The sequence below is a fragment of the Elaeis guineensis genome, chromosome 6 (genome assembly GCF_000442705.2).
Source record: "Elaeis guineensis isolate ETL-2024a chromosome 6, EG11, whole genome shotgun sequence".
Lineage (NCBI taxonomy): Eukaryota > Viridiplantae > Streptophyta > Magnoliopsida > Arecales > Arecaceae > Elaeis > Elaeis guineensis.
Window position 1 is genome coordinate 17,171,647 of NC_025998.2, and position 12,816 is coordinate 17,184,462.

General features: G+C 36.1%; 1 protein-coding gene across 1 annotated transcript in view; it reads right to left on the reverse strand.

Annotated features, from left to right (window-relative positions):
- Positions 1-12,816, reverse strand: part of LOC105047074 (2-oxoglutarate and iron-dependent oxygenase domain-containing protein CP2) — a 39,930-nt gene extending 27,114 nt beyond the window's left edge. Inside the window, 6 exon segments of the mRNA XM_010925866.4 lie at positions 904-990; positions 1,110-1,124; positions 1,127-1,259; positions 1,379-1,555; positions 6,768-6,815; positions 12,249-12,816. Of these exon segments, the coding sequence (XP_010924168.2) occupies positions 904-990; positions 1,110-1,124; positions 1,127-1,259; positions 1,379-1,555; positions 6,768-6,815; positions 12,249-12,575 (787 nt within the window). The 5' untranslated portion in view covers positions 12,576-12,816.

Genomic DNA, 12,816 nt, shown 5'->3' on the forward strand with positions numbered 1-12,816 from the left:
TGAAGTAGTATTTGCTTTCCTGATATTCTAAATTTCCTTGTTTACATCATTGTAAGCACATATTTATTCTCAACCCTTCTTACAAGTCAAATAAATTCAAAGAACAAAATCCATACCAATAAATATTATATCTTCACATGTCTCACTGAACGATAAGCATTTCTAACATCTAAAACAATCAAGGAGAGAGAGACCAGATAAAAATGGGATTGTAAGTAGCAGGCGAAGAAAATAAAAAAAATAGCGTTGCTTCTTTCTAAATTCAGGAAAGATAATCTGGGATGCTGTATTTCCTGGGTGATCCCAAATATAACGTACGAACACACTAAGTAATCCAAGGAAGACAATTGTGGATAAGCAAGAAAGACAGATACAAATATCATTCCTTACCACTAGCATATAAGAAACTTATCACCCTGCACAAGCCATATATGTTACATCTAACAATATAGAAAACTGTACAGCCTTCATTTAATTTTCAAGCGGATGAGATCAGTCAACTGGTCTCAGTTGGAGATGGGGTTGCACGTGTTTATCAATTGAACGAGATTCAAGTTGCCGAAATGGTGGAATTTGCCAGTGGTGTGAAAGGAATAACATTGAATCTTCAGAATGAGAATGTAAATATTGTTGTCTTTGGTAGTGATAGTAATTAAAGAAGGAGATCTTGTTGAGCGCATAGGATCTATTGTGGATGTTCCTGCAGGAAATGCCATGTTAGGCTGTGGTCGGCACCTTGGGAGTACCTATTGATGGAAGAGGGGCTCTAAGCGATCACGAACAAAGAGGTGTCGAAGTCAAAGCCCCAGAGATTAACTAGGATATTCAACTTAACATAAAAGAATATGCACCAGAAAAGAATAACTAAACTTATACTTAATAGATGTGTTTATGTTAACTCACCTAACTCAACATCCTTGTCTTTTCCATACTCAACCACAAAACCATGATGCGAGTCCAGTGTTGATCCACCAACCTCAGGGAAAAATACTGCTACCCCAAGAAAAAAAAGGTTTCCATTTTTTAAAAAATAAAAAATAAAAGTTATGACAAGTTGATCACTAACAGCTTGTAATAGGAAAAAAGTAAAGGGCAAATATATTCATCACCTTTAGATATGGGCATATGAATTCTTCCATAAGCTTGTTAAGTGTAGCTTCCAGGCCAAAATCATCAAGAACAGCACCATACTTATTCATTGTATTTGGTCTCATTATCTTGAACTTAACTGCATTGACCCACCTTTCAAAATTTTCAACCTAATAAATCAACATGACATGAATAAAAAGTTCAAGTTAAGCATACAAGTGCTGCAGAGGATTTTTAATAGAAACGCATTTGCTCATTTCATGATACTACAACAAAAAAGGGGAAGTACCTCATCTAGTAGCAACCCACAGAAAGTTGGCTGAAGCATAGCAAATGTATAAACTCCAGGAGAGGGTTCTGACATTATGCTTCTGAAACTCTCCTCTGTGTTTTCATTGATTGCTTGGACAAATGACGGCACAAAGAAAGTTGCAGGATGCATGTTGTATAGCTCATTATGGAGAGGCTGTTAAGGTAGAAGAAGCAAGAAAAAACACCGAATTTTTCAGGCATGATGTGGATAGAATTTACGGGAGGCCAACATCACTTCTTAACTCATAAACAATGCAACCATTCATATCATCATCAAAGTGATGTAAGAAGTTGTATCTTGACAGCATCTATCACATTCCAATGGAAAAATAATTTGCTTAACCAGGCCATCACATATAATACAGCTGTCAAAGTAGCACCTTTATTACCAGAAATTCAGTAATTCATTGTCATTCTATATTCCCCAAGTTTTTTATAGACACTACAAGGGAAGCTACTGTACGTGGTACAAATATAAGCAATTGTGTGGAACCGTACATTAATGGGAACTCTGTTGAGCTCACCAACATTTCCTTTTATATATTCATCACCAAAGTTATTCCTGAGTTTCATAATTTTTTTCAATCTTTGTCCTGCATACTCAGTTTCAGACAACCACGTATGGTCAAAATGATAAGTAGATGAAACCCAGTTTATGCTTCTATGAAGAATATCAACAAAAGCATTATGATATATGGCATATATGGCACAGTAAAAAGAAATGGCATAACATAATCATAAAGCCAATGCTGGTGTAGACGATGCAGCATGGTTGTGGTATGATCACTGTCCTTGCCAAACCAGCTAAACCATCTCTCCTTCAAAAATGTGCTCAACTAGGATGATTTCAATTTAATCCAACTCCTAAAGCCACTATAAATGGGTTATCCATTTAATATAGAGACTAAAGAAAAACAGAAACATGTTTTTGATTCAAAAAAGAAAAAATCTTAAAACTATAGATACTGAAACCTTAATCCCAAGTAACCCAAAATCACAATTTGGAAAATGTTGGGAAGATTTTGCAGGAAGATGCATTCTATCATTTTCTATATCAATTGGGCGATAGCATTAGATAGAGTGACAAACAAGGTATTTTAGTGGGCATTACGGAAGCAAGATGCACTTAGAGGAAACCTATAAATTGCTGAGGACATGAAGTGACATTTGTGGTTAGCATTAGACCATCTCTCACAAAATGAATACAGTATGAATTTTCAAGAAGTGATAGTGCAGTATAAATTATATAAAATGATATCATGCTAGTTGATGACATAATGATAGAATGGAATATCAAATCAAAACTATAGAGGTGAATAAGGACTTAAAAATTAGCAGAACTAGAACAAAGTAAATCAAATGCAATTCTAGTAATAATAGGAATGAAAATAAGGCCCCAACTAGGTCCCAATTTCAAAATATGATAATCATTTGTTTGCTTGCATATGTTAAATATTAAAAAGAGATGGACAAATACATCTAATGGATTGTAGCCTGGTGGTGTGCTTCAGTATGATGAATGTGTCGAAACTTGAAAGACTAGAAAAAATGTAGTTAAGCATAATACTTTAAGGAATTGTGGCAGGTTTTAGATTTGTAGCAATTGAAAAAAAAGTGGTAAATCAAGCACCAGCATATGAACCTCATATTTAAGGAGGCCCTAGTAAGGAGACCAGTTTGAGTTTGTTATATGGTTGGGAAACGAAGAGGAAGATCCCTAAATGAAGAGTAACTGCAAGCACAAAAAAGCAAACTCTATACCAAGGTTTTTAAAACAAGTACCGGTAACCATACCAGTCATCGGCCGGTTTGGTACCATACCGACACATGGCACGGCAGGCGTGCCGGTCACACCGATACGATAATTTTTTTTAGTTTTTTTTTTGGGGGGGAGTGTCCAATCAAATTTTTATAGATTATTGAATATTTTAAAGCCCAAATTGATATTTCATGGCATTAATTAATGTTTTAAAGCCCAAATTGAATGTTTTAAACCCCAAATAAAATATATTAAAAAATTTTAAAAAATTATGAAAAAATAATTTGATCTTAGATCCATGTAGAATCTTATCATGAATACTACATATAATTTTTTTAGACAGTGGACATGCATGAAATGCTGCTTTTTCCAAATTTAAGCCTAAACTACTATGTGCAAGATGCATCAAAACTTAAATAAATGGGCACCAAATTTATGTCGAAAATAGTTTGCAAGTCTCTAAACAATATCTGATTTTACAGTTATTTTTTAATAATTTTTTATTTAAAAAATATTTTTAAAATTTAAAAAATTATATACTTAACGAAAATTAATGATTTTAGTGTCATTGTGTAGATCATCCATAGATCTACAATATATACTAAATCATATCAAAAAAAAAATTGACATGATTTTTCCTTCTTTTTCTATTTTTCATAAATTTTTCAAAAAAAAAGAAGAAAAGAGAGGAAAGAGAGATAGGAAAAAGAAATACACCTTTAAGCTTTAATCCATATTTTTCTGGAGTCTTCCTGCCACTCTTAGTGTTAGGAGTAAGAAAGAGAGAGAGATTAAGAAACAGAGAAGAAGTCAATAGACTTCTTCTCTGTCTCAGGGGCTTAAAAACGCCACCGAACCGAGCGGTTCAACTCAGTATTGTGGCGTACCTCCCGATTCCATCTGAAATCGTCCGATTCAGGGCTGAATCAGGCAGTTCCTAAATTTTTTTTCTTGTCGGATGCCAAAAACCAGGGCCGAACCGACCCAGTTCCACACCGTTATGGTTTGTGACAACCTGAATCAGGCGGTTCGGTCCAGTTTTCCAAACCATGCTCTATACAATTAGGAATTGGAAGCACCTGGATAGCATTTTCCATTAAAAAAAAATCATTCATTGAAAAATAACAAAGCTTTACTCATTTCATCATTCAAGTTCACAAAATCACATAATACAGGTATTCAAGAATCAGAAAAATAAAATAAAGGATATAGTTTTTATTGAACCGAGTTTAATCTTGATAAAATAAGATAGCAAGAAAAGATGCTCAACTGAAAATCAGGGTGGAAGCTTATGGAAAAGTTAGCAGAAGCAGGATCAAGACTCCAAAGTTTCAAACTATTCAAACAAGGTCAACAACAATTTCGATGAAGGCTGCCATGAACTCTAAAAACCCTAGAGAGGCAATGGTTGTAGCTTTATAACAAATGTCAGAGAAGGATTTACAAGCACAGCCCCCAAAAAATTGTGTAAAGTTTGATGGTTATGGTTTAATAAAGTAACATAATCTATAACCATATTATAAAAGGGATTTTTCTCTTGTGCTGAGAACCTGCTTCTACTTTTCATCCCAAGATGGCCAACCTCTTTGGCAGTTATAAAATTCAATTAGGGCAATTATTTCCATTTAATTTATTCTCTCTCTTTTATTTTTAGTCCAACTCACCACTATACCTTTGGCAATTATAATGCAAGAATATTACTTACGTTGCAATTTTGGCAAGAATTCTGCCATTCAATCGACAGTTCCAAAACTGTACCAAATTCTAGTTTCTGTTTTGATGGAAGACCCTCTTAATCCACACTATCATCCTCACTCTTTCCTAAATTAGCCCTCCTCCTCCTTCTCTCTCTCTCTCTCTCTCTGTGCATGCACACACATGCATATACATGTACATATACATATAACTCCCCTCTCATCCTCTCTATAACACACAATATTCCCCCCCCTTGATCTTTCCTAAATCAGGAAACACACAAAACATGTATACATATAATTCCCTCTCTTCCGCTCTACAATTCACACCACTCTCCCCTTTGATCCTTAAAGTATTAAAATTATTTAATATCTCTCTAACCAATACATCATCCCATCTCCTATTAATCTATACTATCCCTCCAGAAATGAGCGTGGATACTTGTCACTTTGAATTACATTTTTAAATTCAATGTACAAACTTAGTTTCTTATTTTCTTTCAATTTTACATATTTGTTTATTTTCATTTCTTTTTTTTGTTTTAGTTGTAATATTTTAATTTGTAATCATATTTTTATCATTTTCCCTAAATTCCATGAACCTGATTACTAGTATTATAAAATTTCAATCATTATAATACTAAATAATAAGTTCATTATCCTTGAGCAATATGGATAACCCGCCAAGTTGTGAGCCTCAATCTAATTGACTAAATATGGAAGTTTGATGCAGCTCAAGACAGGAAATGCAGCATGGATGGAAGACTGTGATTATAAGAATGTATTTTAAGAATAATCAGAAACTACATAGATATGAATCAATAGTTCAAGAAAACAAAGAATTTATAACCCAGATGTTTACAAAAAATCCCACAGCTTCATGCCAAAAGAGCATAACCATCTTCATGTATTGTGAGGTGCTTTAAACACAAAAGATCCAGAACCATCATATTTTCCAGCCCTTCAATTCATATCACAATCTCTTGATATACAAAAAAAATAATAAGTGAATAAAAAATCAAGTTCCTACTTGTCATTCACCAAAAAAAAAAAAAATACTATGGTCACATTAAACAAGAAACCAATGAAGCTGTCAATATTATGAGAATTGGTCAGAATTTAATATATCATATATTATGATGAGCAAACTATTGGTTGCTATAAACTTGCTTCGAGAACAGAATCAAAGGAAATACAGAACACGCATGCCCGCACACATACACATGGCAACACACAAGCACGCTCGCGCACATGCACGCACTGGTAGGGGCGTGTGTGTGTGTGTGTAGAGAGAGAGAGCCAGGTTAGAATTAGGTTGATCGGATTTGAACTCAGATCCGGTCAGATCAAAACTCCATATTCGAGGTCCTATATCAATGATCCAAGCCGTTGAATGTGATCTACTATCTAAAAACTACTTGCAAATAAAACATCATATAATTTAGAGACCTCTAGCCTATGCATCAAGTGATTAAAAATTGGACAACCTAAATAAAATTGTATTAGACGTATTTTTTAATCATTTGATGCATAGGCTAGGGATCTTCAAATCATATAATTTTTGGTGTGCAAGTAATTTTGAGATAGTAGACCATATCCAACGGCTTGGATCATCGATGTAGGACCTCCATTGTCCAATTTTGACCAGATCGGATCTGAACCCAAATCCAATCGACTTTACCCAAGTCTGCCCCTATATGTGTGTGTGTGTGAGAGAGAGAGGGAGAGAGAGAGAGAGACAAATAACTAGATTTCCAAAATTATATTAAGCTAAAAAGGTTTTCTTTGGGGACAAGAAGCAAAAAACAACATACTAAGTTGATCAAACAAATGCAACAACAACATTAGAAGAAACTATATCTAAAAATCAAAAACCATAAAAATCAAGCATAAAATACATTCAGAAGACGGACCTGATACGCTGACATTATCTTCTGCCTGTATTCTTTGTGCCTCTGAACCTGATACAGTAAGAAGCTATTATTACCAGTTGAGCTGGAAAATGACTTAACCAAAAAAATATGATCAGAAATTGACAATAGAAGTCAAGAATCTAAAAGAATGAAGTCATCTAACATGCTCAGCAATTTAAAACATACAGATAGTTTAAGCATCAAAAACTCCCTATCAGTCAGTTGGGAACAAGGGAAAATTTGTATTTGATGTATTTTTCTAACCTGGCATCACTGACATTAAGACTTTGCACTTTTCTGAGATTATTGATGCATCTATCAAGTTAAGGAACCAAAGCTACCATCATGCAAATCAATCATAAAAAATGATACATTTCAAATTTTTATTCCTCAATTTTTGTACCCTTATTAGGTTATAAAAAATCTGTTGGAGTAGAATAATTTATATTTGAAGCTTACACTGTGAGAACAAAAGTAACTCCTTGGCTTGCTGCTGTTGCCAGCTTGGAAAGAACCAACTCAGAGCATTGAGTTCCAATATCTAACATCCATGCCATGTCCCATGGATGTATATGTTCTCACCAAAATCATAGTCATAAAGGTATAGACCTCCTTGACTTACCAATTCCTCCTTCATGGGAAATAACATCTTAACATTCCCACACTGAGTTTTCATTGTTACCATGCCTGTCATTTCTCATGGCTTTATGTGTATTTGCCAACACAGAATTGCACATGAATAAGTCAATGATGATTTTTTGACTTGATTTGATTATTTTTGCATTCATATGATAAATGAAATAACCCAAAAAAATAAATGATGGTAAGATAGTTTTAGCATTTCTTCTTTTTTTTTCATTATGATAAAATAGTACTACAAAGATGATCCATAAATAAACTCAAATGTAATAAAGTAGGTGAGAGAGGAGATAAACCTTACCCCCCAGAAAATCTTTAGACATAAGCTGCTTAAAGAACAGGATTGTATAATGTAGCATATCCATATCAAGAAAATGTCAGAAGTACAACACAAACAAATATTCCCCTAACAACGAATGCAAGAAAAAAATACTTTCAACCTAAAGTTTACCAGAAAATGTACCGATCGTACTTTTCTCATTGAACTGATCAGCTGTTATTTAGTTACTCAGCTGTAAATATCTCACGCTCCTCATGATCCCATCAGATTCCTTGCTTCTAACAAAAAAGACTGTTAAATCTATTTGTTTGAAACTGATAAGTTGGTGACTCATGTAGTATCTTACCATTCTCAGAATCCTGTTAGAGTCTTTGCTTCCAGTTAAAATTTACGTTTCAACTTATTTCATAGTAGAGTACCACATGTGGCATAATCTTTCATATCAGATCTTCATGCATATCATGTGTCTTCCCACCCCATAATTAGTTGCATTATCATAGTTATCAAATATGCCAGTGACCACCATATTGACTATGTGGACACCTGGGCAACAAGTTCATAGACCAAACTTCTTCTTAGAAAATTGTTGTTTGTTAAATCACTTTATATATCATCAGATCTTTCAAACACTAGCATCTTAACATGGCTCAAGGCATGTGAGCTGACACGTTGCATGAGCACTCATTAACAATTAAAAATAACTGATGTATAAAATATCAGTGCTGTTTCAGCTCCAATGGTATAGATTGCTGATGCTACTTGATCATCCAAGTTGTTGGAGATTGGAGCTGCAGTTTGGGGTTCTGACTGAAAGACCTTCATGGGTCATATTTTTGACCCTTCATTTAGGATTCTTTTGTATTCTTTTTCAAATACAATTTGATTTCTTTTTGTAATCTAATCATTGGTATGTGATATATGCTAAAAAAAATTACAGAAATAAACTTTATATATTGCTACATCTACATATGTATGCCTATTTACAAGCATATGTTTATTATATATACATACACATACGTGCATATGCATATGCATGTATACATGCACATACACATATGATAACCATAATGATCGCCATCCAGCCTTGTCCCACTTGTTCAGGTTCAGCTTTATTATCTTTATTTGCCAAGCATTCTTATTTGGGCTAGCTTTGATGCTCATCAAGCACACATATGTATGAACCCTTATCATCAAGACTTGTCCCAGCTATCTAAGGTCAGTTTTGTCGGTCCTCATGCACCAATACTTCTAAGACATGTTTGGTTTGGGGGAGTTAGACTCTAGAATGGGAATGGGAATCAATGACTCCCATTCCAGCCATTTGGTTGGAGGGAAGTCCCATTCCCATTCCAATTCTAGAAGGGAATGAGAATGCCCCAATCTCCCAAAATTCAATTCCTACTCTCCCACATTCTCAATCCCCAAAAATTCAATTCCTGCTCTCTCCTAATATTCAAATCCAATTCCAATTCCAATTCTGATTCCAGCCACAAACCAAATGCTCTAGGAAATTTAGCCATTTTGATTCCTATTCCAATCCGATCTAATTCCGATTCCAATTCTAATTGCAAATCAAATGCGCCCCTAGCGTTAATCAAAACAAGGAAAGCCATGCCCTTACATCCAAAAATATTGAATTTTATCCAGTCCACTATTTGGACAATGGTATGCTTTCTACGATCAAACATCAACCCAATGTCCCTTTTCCTTCCAAGCTTGAGACCGGTATTGCCTATATGTGGTGTATGTGGCCCAAGCAATCGCCTATGCCCAAGGTTACTGCCTATAAAAACATTGCACATAACTAACCCAAAGTGAGACACCAAAACATGCTCTAAATCTGCCAAAAATAGCTCATATTCACAAATCACAAGCAAGGTGTTTAAGACTAAACATAATTCCGATGTATTTGTAAGGAGTGTTTTCTACTTTTGTCACTAGCAAATAGCTTCCAACTAGAGATACCTACACAAGTTAATCTTTTACGTTCATCAAGGAATGCTCAGGCTCCTAATAACAAAATAAGCCGCTTCACTATTACTCAATATATTAATGATGAATTTTATAATGCATTCATTTTCCATCTTTGCTACATCTCCAGCTTTATCATCCTTGTTTTACTCATTAATTCTAGAAATTGCATCATAAAAGCTGCACCAAGAAAGTCTCTTTACATTTTAGAACAAAACTCCCACCCCACCCTCTTTTGGAAAGGAAAAGGTCGTTGGGCTATATGCAGAAAACCTTATCAATATGATTTCTTCATGCTAATACTAATCTAGAAGTTAGACTCATCTTGATAAAATCTTATCAACTTGTATCAGTTGCAATTCACCAACCTCTCTATGCAAGACTTTACAAGTGTTATCACAAATATAGTCTCAACTATACCAAACCAGATAGACCTACTACATCTCACCACCTCTTTACATGGAGAAAAAACAAAGAATTAAGTACCGGTCTAAATGACATTGTACAATACAAGACATCATATGCGACATAGTCACATGATATAGATTGTACATACATGTAAAGACACACAGGAAAATGCTGTTGCAGGTAATACAAGTAGGCACATGGTTGACATACGCATATATGAAATTTACTCCACCAAAAGTTGATTATTTGATTTGGTGTCGGTTTGATAATTATCTTCACTCCAGCAATCCTGCCTAGTCTCTTCTGAGTTCCTTGCCTTTGGTTCCGTTTATCTAATCATAGTATAATGTTGAATCACAACAGTATGTCAATTAGATCTAAAAAGTGCCAGTACATTTAACCAATTTATCGACAACCATCAGACATCTCTGGAATTAGTAAAACAACAATATCTACTTTCCTAAGGGACCATTATAAGTAGTCTAATCCAAAAACTTAATTTCTTCCAATCGCATGTCATCAAGAGTGCTTTATGACTTTATCATATGGTCGGTGCTGAACAGGGATATAGTATGAAATGTGTACCTTATCAGTGCTTAATCGACATAAACACAAGAACTACTATAGATGATCCTTAAATCATGACATAAGGTCTTTGAAGTAGCACAGAACCACTGACTCCATGACATATACTAAAGATAGATTTTGCAAGCCTCTGGCTGCTTGAAGGGTTTGTGGCTTAGACAAGTTCGATAATTTGATCATTATTAGCAAATGATGCATCGTAGACTCACTTAAGCATGTCTAGGACATGTCAGCAACTAGGAGAGTAGATTCCTTTGAACTAGTGCATGTGAATTCATATAGTTTTTTTTTTTTTTTTTGGAAGATGATTATTATCATTCCATTAAAGTAACTTATATTTTTCTACATCTGTATATAAGAGGTCCAGCTATCTATCCAAGAAGAAGCTTGAGGCAAATATTTAAATGGTACGAAGCAATTAAGAAAATACATAAATAGATTAATAGATGCATTAGTCATCATTCTATAATTATTTTACATATCTTAGATGCAATACATGGCAAAGCTGAAGAATGTTTCAAGAGGCAAAAATAACCATGATTGTGGCCTAAAATGATCCAAAGTCCCGTCTCAGAGAACATCTTCTAGTTCAGAATGTGTTAAGTTAAGCTGATCTAGAGAAACTTTTCAATCTTGATGTGTATAAAGCATTTAACAATCATCATAAGCCAGTTCAAAAAGTCCTTTTATAACTATTATAACATTACAAAGTGAAGAACATAGAGCTACTTTTGAATACTTGTAGGTGGCTTCCAGACTCTTGCCACTTGCACTTCTTTGCTCTCCTTTCTTCAAATTAGTTCCTACTAATTAGTACAAGTATGCAAACTGCAACAATCAAACAATGTGGCATCAGAATTCACTGAATCTTAACCTGAAGTCCATGTTTGAGCGACCACACCAATCTTGGATGAGATGCATATCTAATCTCCCAGACACCCAAGTTTTACATCCAACCATTGTTTATTATAGTACAGCCAACATGTGCAACAAATCAAGACAAAGTACATTTATGAATATAGTGAGATGTTGCTAACTAGGAAATGATCCCAGATGCTCCTCTGGGACAGATCAAATCAATTGATCCTTCGATTCACCACAACCCATCTATCAACTATAGATAACAATTCATCCACCCATAGATTTGAATATCAATCAACCAAACGTGGCGATTTTTCCACACATCAAAATGCTCTTGGAGTTCCTTCCAAATCAGATATCTTCCAACGACTGATACTGCTCCCCAATCCATCCCACAATAAGCTTATCTAGTAAAAGATCATGAGCAAATCGATCAACCATGAGCACTACAGCCAACGATCAGATGGGTATCCCGACAGGCAGATGGATTGCTATTCGGTGCGGAAGATAATTCCCAGCAACTTCTGGTGCCGGCTACCACAGGACAGGCTTCCCAGCTCGATTGGTTGGTGATAGGGCATACCAAGTGGACAAGGGCATTTCCGTCATTTACCATTCAATTCAATTCGAAATAGAAAAAACATAAGCACAGAACGGTAACCCTAATTCCCGAAACCCTAATCTAGGAAGCTACAGAGAGAAAGAGAGAGAGAGAGCAAAAGAGAGAGACGGCTCACCCTAGTTCGCTCCCCATCGGACAAGTACCTGGCGATGATCTCCTTCATGAACTGGACCTTGGAGTCGCGCGGCGCCTCGAGCATGCTCGAGGGGAGGTGCCTCTCCAGCGAGCTGAAGAGGGACGCATCGAACTCCGTCTCCAAGTCGTCGTACCGCTCCGGCTTGTGCTCCGTGTTCGGGTTCAGCCGGAGACGCCGGTCGCCGTAAGTTGGCCGGCCACCGTAAGTTGGCCGGCCGGTCGGCAGCGCCGCTGACACCGCCCCATTTCCACTCCCGTTGCCCGCTGGCGGGTCGTCCCTCCTCCCCACGGCGCCGTCCAGGGACATTGCTCCAACGGCAGGAGTACGCAGTGGGGTGAGCACTGGGAGGAGTTCACTGCTCGCCCGCCATCTCGGAAGAGAATGCGGAGGGAAGAAAGAGAAGATTAGGGTTAGTGTTCGGTTTTGGAGGGAAGCTTCGGGTGGAGAAGAGGGGTGGAATTAGGGCTTGGGGGATTCTTGGGGTGGGAGAGGTGGAGCATGTGTGGCTCTTTGGCTCTTTTCACGTAGCTGCGATATGGGCGGGGTT